General features: G+C 39.2%; 1 protein-coding gene across 15 annotated transcripts in view; it reads left to right on the top strand.

Moving 5' to 3' along the window:
* The window catches only part of IARS1 (isoleucyl-tRNA synthetase 1), a 94,514-nt gene that overhangs the window by 20,133 nt on the left and 59,652 nt on the right, over window positions 1–14,729 (top strand). For all 15 annotated transcript variants that reach the window (XM_086846042.1, XM_086846044.1, XM_086846040.1 and 12 more), the window contains 6 exons: window positions 1,134–1,281; window positions 2,466–2,553; window positions 6,408–6,468; window positions 8,047–8,142; window positions 12,520–12,642; window positions 14,119–14,210. In XM_086846042.1, coding sequence (XP_086702168.1) covers window positions 1,134–1,281; window positions 2,466–2,553; window positions 6,408–6,468; window positions 8,047–8,142; window positions 12,520–12,642; window positions 14,119–14,210 — 608 coding nt within the window. The remainder of the gene's footprint in view (window positions 1–1,133; window positions 1,282–2,465; window positions 2,554–6,407; window positions 6,469–8,046; window positions 8,143–12,519; window positions 12,643–14,118; window positions 14,211–14,729) is intronic.

Raw genomic sequence — 14,729 nt, 5'->3', positions numbered from 1 at the left:
TCCAATGCACACCTGAGTTAACAATGGCAGCAGCTGGCGCTGCATTAAACTGAAGAAGCAGTGTCTGCAGGTGAAATTTGAACAGCTACAACACTGCACAGTGCCATTACCTGTCAGCCTGGATGGTATTTTTTATGCTTTGCTAGTTGTTTTTATCTACTTGGTGAGCTCAGTGCTTCAGAAAGCAAAGTGAGTAGCCTGCAGTGCTGCCTCGCACTTGGTACAGACAGAACCGAGAGCTCAATCTCTGCCTGGTATTGAGCACAGGCCATGGGTTATGTAATATTTTTGTTTTACTGTTGACTGCACCAGATGTTCACAGAAAACTCCCTCTGGAGCAGCCCTCAGCTCAGACATAAATAGCTGCCTGTCCCATGATGCCATTAACTGTTCCATGATGCTGGATGGAAACCAGAGCGCCTCGCACGAGACATTTCTGGGCTTCGGGTCGGTGTGCACGGCACCCTCTGAGCTGGCATTTAGAATTTCCTAGTGAAAATTTCACATTTGCAGGGTTAGACTTGCTTTTGCAAGCAGCTTTTCATCATATGTGAAATGTGAAGTGACTGAATAGGGTTGTAGTTGGCTGAAAGAAAATCTTATTTTCAGGGGATTTTTTTGACTCGTTTGAAGGTGAAGTTTTATAGAGCAGCTGACAAAGGTCTTCCTTCCCTGAGGTTGTTTTTTTTACTCTTAAATATTGTCATATTCTTGTTTTTAAGTACCCCAAAAAGTTTCACCCCCTTGTTAACAACAGCTTAATTAGAGCTGAATCATTTTATGTGATAGCTGTTCTTTGTAATCCCTGGCTGCAGAAGAAAATGTGGAAAAGGCTTTGTTTAGCAGTATCTGAGAAACTGCTGATTTTCCTGACCTTTGAGATTGGTTCTAAACTTCGAAAATGGGGTTATGAGAGGTACCAAAGGAGCTGCACTTGCCTTTCTTTGGTGTTTTGGCAGCAAATCCCTCAAATCTCCCTGCTAATGGGAGATTTTCTCCCTGTGGCCTTGTTGGACTGACAGACTGTACTGGTATAATGAGGAACTCGGTGACTGGGGCTCTATTCCAACTTTAATGCTGCCACTTCACCTTTTACATTACAGACAAACATGGCATGTTAAATTGTTTTTCAGGATGTTCAGGATCCTTCAGTGACCGTGAGCTTCCCACTGGAGGAAGATCCAAGTGTTTCTCTTGTTGCCTGGACCACAACTCCCTGGACCTTGCCCAGCAATCTGGCCCTTTGTGTTAACCCAGAACTGCAATATGTAAAACTGAGAGGCAAGTGTTGAACACCTCTTCCTTCAGTGCCTGTGAATATGTACTTATGTTTTGTATTTTAGACTGGTTTATGTTAAATTCACAGAACTTTTCTGGGGTTGAACCAGCGGTAATTTGAAGGATGAGATCCACTTTGGATGTGGCTGATGATTTCCAGCTGCTCTGCTCTTGTTATTTAACATGAATTGAGAGGACTATTCCTCAAAAAATACTAATAGATGAAATAAAGAATAATAAAAGAAAGGTGTGTGTGTGTTTGTAGTCTTTAATTATACCTTCATTTACAAGCACCTCCCTCCCTTTATTTTAGAAATAAAATCATGAGTAGGATTTTCCAGTTTCAGCATAACCACGTTAATCTGTTGTGTGTTAAGCATGAAGTCATTCAGGCCTTTGCAGTGGATACCACGTGTTGGGGTTTCCTTTCTTTGAAGAAAACTAAGTATGTTTCAGTTTTCAAAAGTTTTAACATAAATTTGGTCATCTTAGAAAGAAATATTGGGTATTTTCAGAAGTAACCTCACTTGCCTGAGGTGCTGAGTTGGGTTTGGATGTCTCTGGCTCAGTGCTGTGGGACAGTGATCCTGAGTTGGCAGGGTAGCAACCTGAATAAAATTTGTCATTGAAGTTAGGAAATCGGGTGGTTTGGTGTAGAAAATGAATTTTCTTCATAGCTTTTCACCCTTTTTTGATGTTAACTTCCTTTGTTGGTATATACTTCTTCTATAAAGAAGTATACATCCAAGCATGTAATTGAAATAGCAAATTTCACGAAGGCTGCATAAAGTGCAATCGTTACCTTACAACTTAATAATATTGATTTTATGTAGTCATTGTCCATCTTCCAATTGTTTCCCTCTGTTTCAGACACAATTTACTGAAACTTCTCAACTACTTTTTATTTGACTCAGCAGTAATAGACAAGGTATTTCTGCCTCTGCAACAACAAAACACATTGAAGATCAGTGGCCTGGGTTTCATCCTGTGGTTTCTGTTTAAACTTAGCCTTTGGAAAGTGTTCCTTAGCTGGCTGTGTGGGGAAAAAGTAGCTGGAAAGTAGTAAAGGATTATTCTGGGCAGATTTACTGTTACAGTATCTTGCATATATTGAAAGGTTTCATAATGGTGCACGCCAGAGGATTAAACTGAGATTTGTGAAACTCCTGTTTTATTTTATATTCTAGATAAAGCCACAGGGAAGATTTATATTTTGATGGAGTCCAGGCTGGTGGCACTGTACAAATCTGACAATGAATATCAGATACTTGACAGGCAAGTACATAAATGATTATATTTGCTAGCTTTCAGTGTTTTTCTAGATCAGAAGTTAAATGTTTTTAAGAAGATGGATTTCTCAGTGTCTGTGTTAATATTGCAAAAATCTATAAAAGAAATTGAAATTTGCTGGAGCAAGTTGGTCTTGTATGTCAAGCTACAAATAGAAAAAAGTTTCATTGGGTCCTTGTATTGTGGGGAAAAAAGGTTCAATAGTCCACACCTTTCCTGGGTGCTTACATTAAGGTAAAAGTTTGAGAAATGCTGGAGGTGTGGTCCAATTGCCTTCTCCTACATATTATGTAAAGATTTAAAGCAAAATGGGCAAAACAATCCCATTGTTTTTAGCAAATAATTATTAGTTCTGTAGTTAGTGGCAGTCATTGCTTTCTGCAGGGTGCTTATTCATCTTGGTTAGTTGGAAAAATTGAAATTATTTAAGAAGTCACACTGGGCAAGGGGTGCAGGTATTAAATTCTGTAGCTCTTTTAGGCAAAATGTGTGTCTTGGCTTCTCTTAAACCTTTTGTATAAACCAGCAGCCTGTTAAAGAGGTCACATACAACAAATATTTGTTTGTTCACTTTCTTCAAACAAACATAGCAGGTAACTCTTTAAAACCCCACATAACCACAATAAAGAAATATGAAGACTAGAAAAGTTTTTGAGAATAACACCTCTTTTTCACTGGCATCAGTTACTTCTATTTTTGTCTTTTTATCAAGCAGTTGAAAGCTTTAAATTGAAAAAATGGAGGTTATTTCAGCTAAGCAGTTGCATGTAATCATTAAATTAGGGAAACACAGAGCTGGAATGTTTAAGATGTTTCCCGTTCTGAGAACTCATACTGTGACAGTTGAATAATTTTACATTTCTGCATTGATTTCCGTCCCTCCCCCCTCTATGAGAATGCTCTTAATCTGTCACTTGGTCTGTACCAATTCAAGCTGGTGTTCAGTTTCTAAAGATGATGTTCAGTGCTCTCATTCTTCAGGCTTGGCTGAACTTCTGATCTCCGGAGTTTTTTCCTCCCCTCTGAGTCATCAGTGAAACCACTGAACAGTGTCAGTGTCAGGATGGTCCTGCCAGGACACCACTGGGAATTTTCTTTTGCTCTGATACTGAATTAACAACAACTTTCTCTTGAAGTGGTGGCATATCCTCCAGTTCAAGTATTTGTGCATGTTGGAATGATAAAGTGTCAAAGCTCTCACTAACATTAAGACCTAAATTTGATCTGCTTTCTTGGTATCTAAGCTGGTAAGACTGCCCCAAAAAATTTGGCTTTGTATGGCTTGTTCTTGACAAATTTGCATTGAATGTTCTTTATCACTTCACTTACTAAAAACCCTCGATCATTTGAAGCTGAATCAGGTTGTTAGACCTGTCTCAATGGTTTTTAGGTCCATCAGTGCTTTGATTCTCATGGGAAATACAGATACTCTGTTCCTTTTTGGTCTTTTTAAACTTGTTCAGAGTGTCTAAAAACTAAGCCTTCTATCAAAGGCATTTTATTTTTTTATGTATTTTTTTAATACATTTGCTTTAGGCTTAAAAAAGAAGCAAGCTAACCTGTATATTAAATTTGTTGATGTGTTGTCTTTTGTTTCTAAATTCTTTTGATACAATACTTCCAATTTTACAAATTTAACTTCAGTGTGGCTGCAGTCCTTCTATATCCAGGAATGCACAGAACATTTTGGTCTTTTTTTGATGTGTATCTTCATCAGGAATGTGAAGAACCTGCTCTTTAAGGCAGTCATACACATTTCAGGTGTTCTATTTATGTCCCTGACATAAATGGTATTTCTGACACCACCACTCATCCCCTCCAATCTATGATTATTTTTTTAATTTTCTTTTTTTTAACCTCTGCCTATCTATAAGGCTGCTAGCAAATCTCATTGCAGAGCAGTATATTTTAATTATTTTTGTGTCAGTGCTGTGGTCTCTTTTCAAGCTGGTTTCTTTTCTGGTTTTGGTCATGCTCCAGCTTTTCTTTTATGTAATAATTAATTTTCTCAAATGTGAAATGTGAGACAATTAAAAGGTAGCTGGTAGTAGAATGGATCTGTGAAAGATTTAGATCTGTGAGTATCTTAAGTTCATGGAAATGAACTTCACCACTCTGCTCTTAACTTCTGCTCTTAACCTTTTTCTTCCTTTAGCTCACTTTTAAATTCTAAAGCAGTCAGGCTCTTGAGGGAGAAATTTATGTAACTTAATCTATACCAGGCATCAGGCTGAGGTCAGGGAATGGTCTGATTGGAAATATTTGGAGTCTGAAGCCCCCAGAAGTGGCTGCTTTGCACTCAATGGCTTGGTCTGGGTGTATTACCCCGGTTTTGGCCATCGAGTGGCTTCTTGCTTTTTTTCAGCAGTGGTAGATAGGATGTGATGAGCATTTCCCTCCCCTTGTGATAGATTTCAGTCCTTTGGTATATTAAGCATTTAATTTCTTCACACTGTTTTTTCCCTTGTTGTCTCTTTTTGGTTTCTAAGGAATCCAAACCAGAGATTTCTGATCTCCTGAGAGTGAAGGATTGCTGAAGTGACTTTAAACAAGTCTTGTTACTGTGACTTAGGTCACAAGAAGGCACCATTGTACAATTTTTCAACCTGAAGTTCAGGATTTTAACAAAGTATTTCAGATCCCGAAATGAAAATCAGGAATGTGATCCTCAACCTTTATCTTTCTCTGATTCGTCTTCAATAAGAATATAGCTACTTTTTTTTTTTTTAAAGCCAGTTCTAGTGCTTCACATTCTGTGTCTGACCATTCCCACGTCTGTGTAGCTGACCACTGGGCTGCTTTTCTCTCATCTGATCCTGATTAAGCACCTCAAACATTCCTAAGGCTGTTTGTAATATAAAAACATATAAAACATCTGCAAAGCTGAGGCTTAAAATAGAAATCTCCCCTGTTCCTGGAGGATATTGTGTGTGCTGAGTTGAGGGGTCGTGCTCTTGAACTTGGCAGTAAATGCTGCTCCAGGTCCTTCCTGTGCTGTGAAACAGCTTTGAAGAGTCCCCCACTTTGAAGGAGTCAAGTGTTTTATGGTTTGACCATTGTTTGGAAGTTGTAGATCAAGGTCAGAGTAGGGAGAGACCACAGCTGGGACACAGTCAGAGAGCCAGCCCATCTATTAGATTAAGTTATGTTTTTGCTGGATTTTCCCCCTGAAACTGGGTGATTCAAGCACTTTTGGGAGAGTTCTGAGCTGCAAATCCCAACCTAATCACTGCCTTTGTCAGCTGCTGTCAGAAGCCTGAAGGGAGCCAGACCTGCAGGCTCCATCTCTGCCTCACATTACGGGTCTGGCTCAGCTGGTTTTCCTCAGCCAGTCTTGTCTGTGTTGGATCATTCCCTGAGATGCCTGTGGAGAGTTTGGATACCCAGTTTTAGAATAAGGAATGAGGCATCTGAGCTTTACAGGCTGCAGTACCTTGTGTCACAATCTTCCGTTCATAAAACTTCAGGTGTTTTGGATCATTATTTAGTTCTCTTTGACATGCTAAAGTTTTAGGACTTTGTTTTTATTAATATTGTGCTTCACCCAGCAGGTTCTTGCCCAGCTTTACCATAAGGAGCTTGTCATTAATGGTTAATTCCTTTGTTAATTTACATTGATTGTTTGATTGAAGTCCATCAGGTACAAGTTGTTGACTGATAGCAGAGATGCATGAAAAGACATGTTTTTTTCTCTAAGTTACCACAGAGGTGGGAAGTAAAGTTAAGGAAATTCTTTTCATCTTCTGAAATCAAATTCTGTCAGGGAGGTGAAGAAGGAAATAGGAAAAAAGATAGTTTTCAAGTTGTTAATTTATGTTCTTGTAAATTTTTCTCCTCAGGTTTCCTGGTATTGTTCTTAAAGGCAAGAAATACAAACCACTCTTTGAATATTTTATTCAGGTAAGATGAACCAGTTTGATGTTTGATACAGGATATAAGGACAAAAATAAAATTAATTTTGAGTATTCCTTGTTTATATTATAAAAAGATCGTAGGTTCTAATAACAATCTCCAGGTTCAGTCAGGTATTAAAATACCTTAAAATCCTAGTGAAAGTTTGAAAAACAGTGGCTTTTTTCGCTAAATATTTTTGCTAAATATTTTCCTTTATGTTTTAAATATACTCAGAGTAAACACTGGATGATAAATAGAAGTTTGATTTCAGATTGCAGAGGAACTTCAGTACATATTAATAAATACATATTAACAGACACTCTCTCATTTTCTCATCTGGTGAGTGTTGTCTACCTCCTAAGTCCAGAAGCTTTGTCTTCACAAGGGAACAACTGACTTTGGATAACAACCACAGACATGTCATGTTTTCCACTGAAGAGTTAAAAGCCTTTGGTAAAAACCTCCCAATGTATCAGATTTAAAAGGTGCAGCTTTTAAGCACTGCATTAGGTCTGGCATCATAGATGATAAAATAATATGTAGCAATAGGAGAGTGCATGGAGAATTTTTCTATTTTTTTTAAAAAATCTGAGTAAGAACTGATGGCATTTTTCAAGGAGGAGAGGTACAGCACTGCTGGCCAGGCAGCTGTGAACTCCTGTAAGGGATTTGGTCGTTTGTGACACTCTGTTCTGAAAGATGTGCAGGAGTCAGCAAAGGTGGGAAAACCTCTGTAGTGAGCAAGGTCTGATGTTTCTAGAGGAAAGTCAAACACAGCTGAATCTGGAAAATTGGGCCGTGCATCTGAGGTTTGGAATGGATAAATTTTGTGAGTCCTGCTGTATTTCTAAGGAGCAGATGGGGCATCTACAATTTTTTATTTAGAATGAACATCTTATCTCAAAATAACTCCCATCAGAACAAGCCAAACCTAATATTTTGTAACATATTTGGTTCAGCTGTGACTGCAGTAGTTTTTTTTTACTATTTTTGTTTTAAGGAGTAGTAAATAAGCCTTTATTTTTCATTATCTCTGTACTAAACACACTGAAAATTGACATATCTTTTCTTAGCAAATTTTTTCTGGATTTTCTCTCCTCTCTGTTTTTAGTTGGTTTTCACCATGCTCTTGTTCCCTGAAGGAAATAAAGAAAATGTGTGACTATAAAAGCAACCTTTTTTTTTTTTTTTTTTAATCCAGAGGTACAGGGGACATGCAGAAATGGAGAGAAATTTGTGTACTTTTCTTGGTTGTGTCCTCATGTTCAGGGGTGTATTGATTTGCAGTCTGTTAAGCACAGGATTGTGTGAAGATCTGTGGCTTGAAGAGTAATTGACTTGGAGGCCTTCTGGAGAGGTGTGAGATTTAATCACACTTGACACTCTTTAAATGAAGTACACTGGTGTCTGGGCTGTGGAAAGTCATTAAGTCATGTTAGGGATGTCACATTTTACTGTGTCACTGGTTTTTGATGCAGTTCTTTCCTCTTTTGTGCAGCTCTTGGATCTGCCAGGTTCTGAACAACTGTTTTGCTGTATGTGTGTAAATATATATCTATGTAAACCCATATTTTTGTGTTACAGTGCAAAGAAAAAGGTGCCTTTACTGTGGTAGTGGATGGTTATGTGAAGGAGGAGGAAGGCACGGGAGTTGTCCATCAGGCTCCCTATTTTGGTGCTGTAAGTGTGAACTACACATCTGTAATGCTAATTTTTGGCTGGCACACATTGCTTGGCTTTCCAGGTCCTGGGGACTCTCTTAGGGTGATTGATGTTAAACAATCTTCCCATTTACTGCTTAAAAGTATAAGAATATCATGTAGCTTTGTTTTCTAATGAGCTCTTCCACTTGGTGCTGTGCTAGACTGGAGATTTTTGTGTCCCTGGCTTTGGTTTGTGTTGTGGTGTGCAGGAGCTGAACTCATCACTGTATCTTTTGAGTGTCATTGAGCTCAGCTTTTCTCAGAGTCTGAAGTTAGAGCTTTGAGAAAGGCTGATCCGTGGCACTGGCAGTGAAAACTGGCTTTGCTAAGTGATAATTTTGGTTGGGAACAGCAGTTCTGCTCAGCACACTGCCCCTCTTCAGCGTTTCAATTTCATTACTCGCTGGGCTTATAGAGAATGAGAAAATGCTTTCACTGCTTTTGTCCTGAGACTTTATCCCTTGGTGTGAAAGGATTTTGTTGCACTCCATTCTTTTTTTTTCTGTCTTTATTGTCCCTTTCCCTCAGTCTGTTCTTTTTTAAGGCTAAGGGGAATAATTTGTCATGGATTTAATCATTTCAGTTTTTAGACACTTGAATTAAATGCACTAGTTTAGGCTCATTGTCCTTTTTGTAGAGTGTCCTGTCTTCAGCCATTATCCAAAGATGCCCTCAAAAAACTTGCAGTGCCTAGCAATTAGCAATCCCTGGACCACGAGCTCTGTCATAATTTCCAGAGAAACTTGGCATTTGCAACAGGCCTCTTTGTATTCATGTGAAATAGCCCATCTTCTTCCATCCTTTTTTCCCTGCATTTTTCTGAAGGGTACATCCATTGTGGTGGTGTTTCCCTTGTCAGGATGATCACTGATATGAAAAGCTGTTCCAGCTTAATATAGCTCAGAATAAAGAAAATTAGAGTGGGCTTTGTTAGCAGTTAATAAAGAAAATGGTGGTGGCTGGTCAAGTGTCCTCAGGAGGATAAATCCTGTCACACTTCTGCTCCTCAGACTCTCCCCTGGAGATGAATCTTGGATGTTCCAGACGGGTGAGAGTTGGTTTAGAGTCGGGAGCTCTTCCTGTGGGAGACAGAGGGAAGGAAAGCAAGAGGCTGCCAGCAGGGAAGGAGCTCTGGAAGAAGCTTTCCCTGGGCTGCTCTAAGTGTGGTTTTGTGTATTTGCACAGTCCTGTTAAACTTGTTGGAAACAGCTTGTTAGAAAGGTTGACTGACCTCTTAGAGCTAAGATTATCTGACCTCTTTTATTTAAAATTTTTTAATAAGCTCATTGAGTTTTGTAAACACAGAGGAAAAAACTGTTTTTCTCTCTCTCTCCTGGGAAATCAGTGATTACCTGAGAGTAACAGTTAAATGCTTCACAAAGAAAAAAAAAATACATAAAACATCGTGTGAGGAAAAAGTGCACAGACATCACAAACAAAACCTTGCAGTCTCCAGGGGAGGTTTGAGTAGATAACATTGGGGTGCAGGGGCCTAAGTCAGTGTGCTGTGCTGACTTCAGAAATGCACAGTGTATGTTGCACTTAATACTGCTGCCTTCTTTTTGGGGGGCATGTAATTCAGTTTTGACAGCCCACGGATTATTTCAGGAAAGCTCACAGAGGTCCTGGTGTAAGCTCAGGATTTCATTATTATACAGTAGGCTCTGTGTAGAATACTGTTGGTATTGTATGTTGGCCTTTAGACAGGCTTAGATGATAGAAGGGAGATGCTTCATGGTGGCAGACAGGATTGTCTTCCTGGTTAATTGGCTCCTCTGCACCTTCCTGTTGAGTAGAAGGTGAATAGAAAAGGAATAACGACCAGGATGGTCAGAGGAGAAGAAATAGAGCACAGTCCTTCACAACAAACCTCAAGTCTTGTCTCTGTTCCTTGCCATCAATATAAGTGAATCCCTTTGATAAATAAAGTTAGAAAGTCAGGGTTTTAGTTATTAATGTATTTGTTTAAAATCCTACATACTGATACATGTTCTGTATTGCTGATAGCTCAGCAATGTATCCTTCTCCAAAAAAATTGAAAGTAAAAATTCACCTTCATTTAGTTCTGAATGTAGTTTCATTGTCTTATGTGATGCCTTTGCCAAATACAAGCTGCCACACCATATCAGAGCGCTCTATTATTTCAGTTCAAAAGAGATCAAAATTAAAGCTCACAGAACAAGACAAACCTGTATTAAAAATGCTGTAAACTCACTGTACCTCTAGATTAACATGACACTAAAATTTATCTGCTCAGGCATTTCGTCATATGTAGATGTAGCTGCAGTCAACTTAAAAAGCTGTAGTAACACTTGAATTTGCATACAAATTTTTAATTTGCAATACTTCTAGTGCCTGCTCAGACTGTGACACACAAGTTTCATAGATCTGTTACTGATGCACTTTTTTTTCAGTACCTGGCATTTTTGGCAGAAGTGATGCTGGTTTTTGCTAAGATATGCTGAAGGTGAACATTTGACTTCATGTTTCTGTTGTTCTGTTAAAATTTCACACTAAAAAGCTTTTGATCTCTCACAAATGAGCTGTTGAATAATTTCCACTTATTAATTTTGTATACTATGACTTCTGTGTCTAATCTTTTGAGGGATTTTGAAGTACAAGATCGACCACTGTAACTCCTACCCTGGAAAAGACTGATGTCGGTCTTAGCTTTTAGTTGAGCTTAGCACTTGTGGATTCCTTTTATGTGCCTGAATACATTCTTGCCTTGCGGTTACTGAAGGAAATCTTTATTAAATCAAATGGCAGCTGGGTCTGGAGAGCTTCCATTCACGTTCAAGTTGTTCAGAAGCAGGGAGCTGACTGCAGAAAGGCAGAGCAGCAGAGCCCTTTGTGTACCCTTGGCTGCAGCAGCGCTGCAAGTGGAGCTGAAGCACCTCTTGAGCGAGGTGCTGCCCAGGGGAAGGCTTGTTGTGCTGCCTTAGCAGGGCTGTGAGCGTGCCAGGCTTTGTAGTCTGTGCTGGCTGCTGCTTCAAAGCCTTTAACAGCTCACTGCCAAATCAGGGCTGACATCAGCTCTGTCATCTGGCCTGTATTTTGAACCCCACAGCTCCCAGTCCCTCAGCAATAAAGGGGCTTATCCCAGTGGTGTCCTGGCTGCAGGAGCTGGGTGACCAAGTGCAGGGTGAATAAATTGTCTGATGCTTTCTGTGCTCTGGTGGCAGGGCTGGAGCTGGAGGGATTTGTTGTTTCTATGTGTAAAGCTTTGGTCCATGAAGTAGCCAGCTTCCCTGTCTATGGATGAGTTTCATCCTTGTAAAATGCAACAGGGCTGGCTTGGGGAGCTTGGAGCCACGGGGATGGATAGTGGGAAGGACTGAAGGGACAGGATGAGGCCACGAAGGACATGCAAGCCCTGCCCTGGTACTCCAGAGCTACGTTGGTTAGGGTCAGGGAAGGAGAATTGAGGGAGCTGTGGAGCCCTGGCCTATGAAATGTGTATTTACACGCTGGTTCTGGTGAGGCTGAGAAGGTGCTTTAGATGGAGCTCCTGTGAAACAGCTGCTGTATCCTGTAAGCCATCGCTGTACCTGGCTAAGATACACATTTACTGTGACTTCAGACTTAAATTCTGAACTTTTCTATCCCCCTACTATTTTTGTTTTAATCTTTTTTTCAATGCCATTATTGTTCTGTCATGTTCAGGAAAGTCTGAAGCAACTCTCTCTCTCTTGGGTTTTTTTTTTCTTTTTTTCTTTTTTTCCTTCTTATTACTACAGGAAATTAAAAATTTAAGTGGAGACTGGCCAGGAAAAAAAACCCATGATGCTGTCCATGTGTGGTTCTTGGTCAGTAGCATTGCCTATGGGCCAAAAAAGATTGAGAAATACAGGTTTAAAGGCTTTGTATCGTTAAGACATTCAGAAAATGGGATTGCTTATGTGAAATGCCAGAAGTAGATTGATTAAAACAACCTGCCTTCTGAAAAATGCAGTGTTGGCTGGAGAGCTGGGCAGATCCAGGCTCTGCCTGGGACAGGAGCTGGATGGAGTGGCTGGCAATTCTTTTGCCATAAAATGGTTGCATGAACTATGTACTCAGGCACATAAAATACATGTGTGTGTATATGCATTGATGTCCATAGAAAAACATGCACATATCCCCTATACTACTAGGTGAGAGTCTGAAGAAATCATAATCTTCTGCTGAATAAAGCTACAGTCCTATAAAACAGGACTTTCTCCTAAGTATTTGGGATTGATGAAGGCTGAATATTTGGCTAGTCTTGTCTAGTCATCATATTTTCTGTTTAAAGTTTCATTTCTGTTTCAAGGGATGGATATTTTACCCAGTGTTTCGTATTCTTACAGCTTGGTGCTTGTCTCTTTTGCAGGATGATTACAGAGTCTGCATGGATTTTAATATCATTCAGAAGGACTCTGTGCCTGTGTGTCCTGTTGATGCATCAGGCTGCTTCACAGCAGAAGTGGCTGACTTTGCTGGGCAGTATGTGAAGGTCAGTGGGCTTGGGGACAATAAATTACTACTTTATTCAAGATACATTTTATATATGGTAGAAGCTTTCTTTTCTTTACCTATGTGGGTTTGTTTTCAATGTGTGACTGGTATCTGGATAAATTAAAATGTGTTTTAACATTGGCAACAAGGTTGGAATTGTTTATTAAGCAGCTGAGAAAAAAGTTGAAATAAAAGTTAAGCTTTTTAAATCTGTAGTGAGAAGGCAGAGGAGTATCCTGTTTGCAGCTATTCTAGAGACACTCTCACTCTGTGCTTTTACCTGACAGAAATGTCATGTCCAGAGTTTCCAGGCACATGTGCAGGGCCTCCCTCACCTCTGAATGACTCTGCATTCCCAGGTGCCATCATTAAGTTTCTCCCAGCCAGTTAATGTAACATGACCCACCAGAAGGGAGAAACCCAGTCATTTCCTCCACTTGTGGGCTGTGTTGCAGTGGGAATTTACTTGTTAATCCATGCAGGAGAATCCCTGGAAAAGGAACCCACTGGAACTCCACATTGCTCCAGATACAAATCTGTCTACAATCCCTAGCAGGGAGTGCCTCTTAAATTCCATGTCCTGAGAAAAAAAATTGCTTTTAGCCCTGCTGCTACAGTTTGATAGCAAAGCATGTTCCTGCAAACAAATGCAATACAAGATTTTAAAGTCTTTTCCAATTAAGTTGAGGATTCAATCAGCTATCTCTCCTTCCTGCTTTATGCATTAAGGCAAATAAAAGGATACTGGAGGCTCCATGTTTAGCTTCTTGCTGGTGGAAATCTGAATTTAAGGCTCTTGGAAAATTTTCTTAGGATAATAAATTTTTCACTTGTAGGTATTTGTGTATTTTTTCCTTGATGTCGTATTGACACTTGTATGTTCAGTAGATTGTCTTAAATTATCAGCTCTTTTTTTTTAAATACAGAGCTTTCACTTCCACTTCAGCATGTAAATCCCTGTTAGTTAGTGAAGTATTGTGAAATATACTTCAAATTCTGAAATTTAGTCACTTTAGAGGAATGTGGTATCAGGATGTTTGAATATTAGGTAAAAAGCACTGTGATTTCCTGCCACAAAATTGTAAGACTCAGTCATTAGGATATTAAATAATGTGGTTCTAGTTTGTACTGGTGCTTCAGAAAATTTGAATTTTACACACAATTGTGTGTATGTGGAAAGAGAGTTAAGGGTAAAAAAGGACTGATGCTTTAATTTATAAATATAAATTTATCTAGATAGCAGAGACACATTGAAGACACTGTAAATAAACAGAGTTTGGAGAGCAAATAACTTTGCAAATTTAATTTTTTACAGTGCCCCTGCAGGAAATGTATAAACTGGATAGAAACTTTCAGAGTGTGTGTGTAAATGCTGGGCTATGCATAGTATTTTTTAAAAATTGAGTATCTGAGACAAATCCTGTAGTAACTTACTGAGTGAAACGTGTGTTCCAAGGAAAATCCATGTTTTTAGGATGCAGATAAGCACATCATCAGATGGCTGAAGGAGAAGGGCCGGCTGATCCACAGCACCACCTTCCAGCACAGCTACCCTTTCTGCTGGAGGTAAGCACAGACCTGCATCTGCCTTCCAGCTGAGCTTTCTAACAGAAAAGTTCTTCAGGCTTCTCCCATATCTTCCCCCTCCCTTCCTTAATTTTCCTGGCAAAACTAAAAGTAACACAAATGGAGATTATTTTTAGATCGAGGATTTTTTCTTGTTTTCGTCATAAAACTGATGAATCTAGGTGTAGTGCTGAAATTTAGTTTCTGTTTATAATTTTTAAATGTGTGTTTTTATACTTTGTGTTGCTCATTTCATGGTGTAGAACTCTTGCCTTGCTACCTCTTATAAAAAAGGTTATTTTTTTAAGCAGCTGAGTAATGGGAAAGAATTTTTTTGATACCCTTTGAATTGTATCCAAAGAAGTATATCACAGAAAATCTTTATATGTTTGTGTTGAAGCTTTGTATGTTTTGAATAAAATGGCTAAAATATAGTTCTTTTTAACCTTGTAAGATGACTTGTTTCTTTGAGAGAAGCACAATTGCTTGAAATGTGGAGACATCCCTTGGTGGATGTCT

Source organism: Cyanistes caeruleus, chromosome 11, assembly GCF_971803275.1.
Source record: "Cyanistes caeruleus chromosome 11, bCyaCae1.hap1.1, whole genome shotgun sequence".
NCBI classification, from domain to species: Eukaryota; Metazoa; Chordata; class Aves; order Passeriformes; family Paridae; genus Cyanistes; species Cyanistes caeruleus.
The sequence above is the reverse complement of the archived record's forward strand: the minus strand, read 5'-3'. Positions and strand labels throughout refer to the sequence as shown.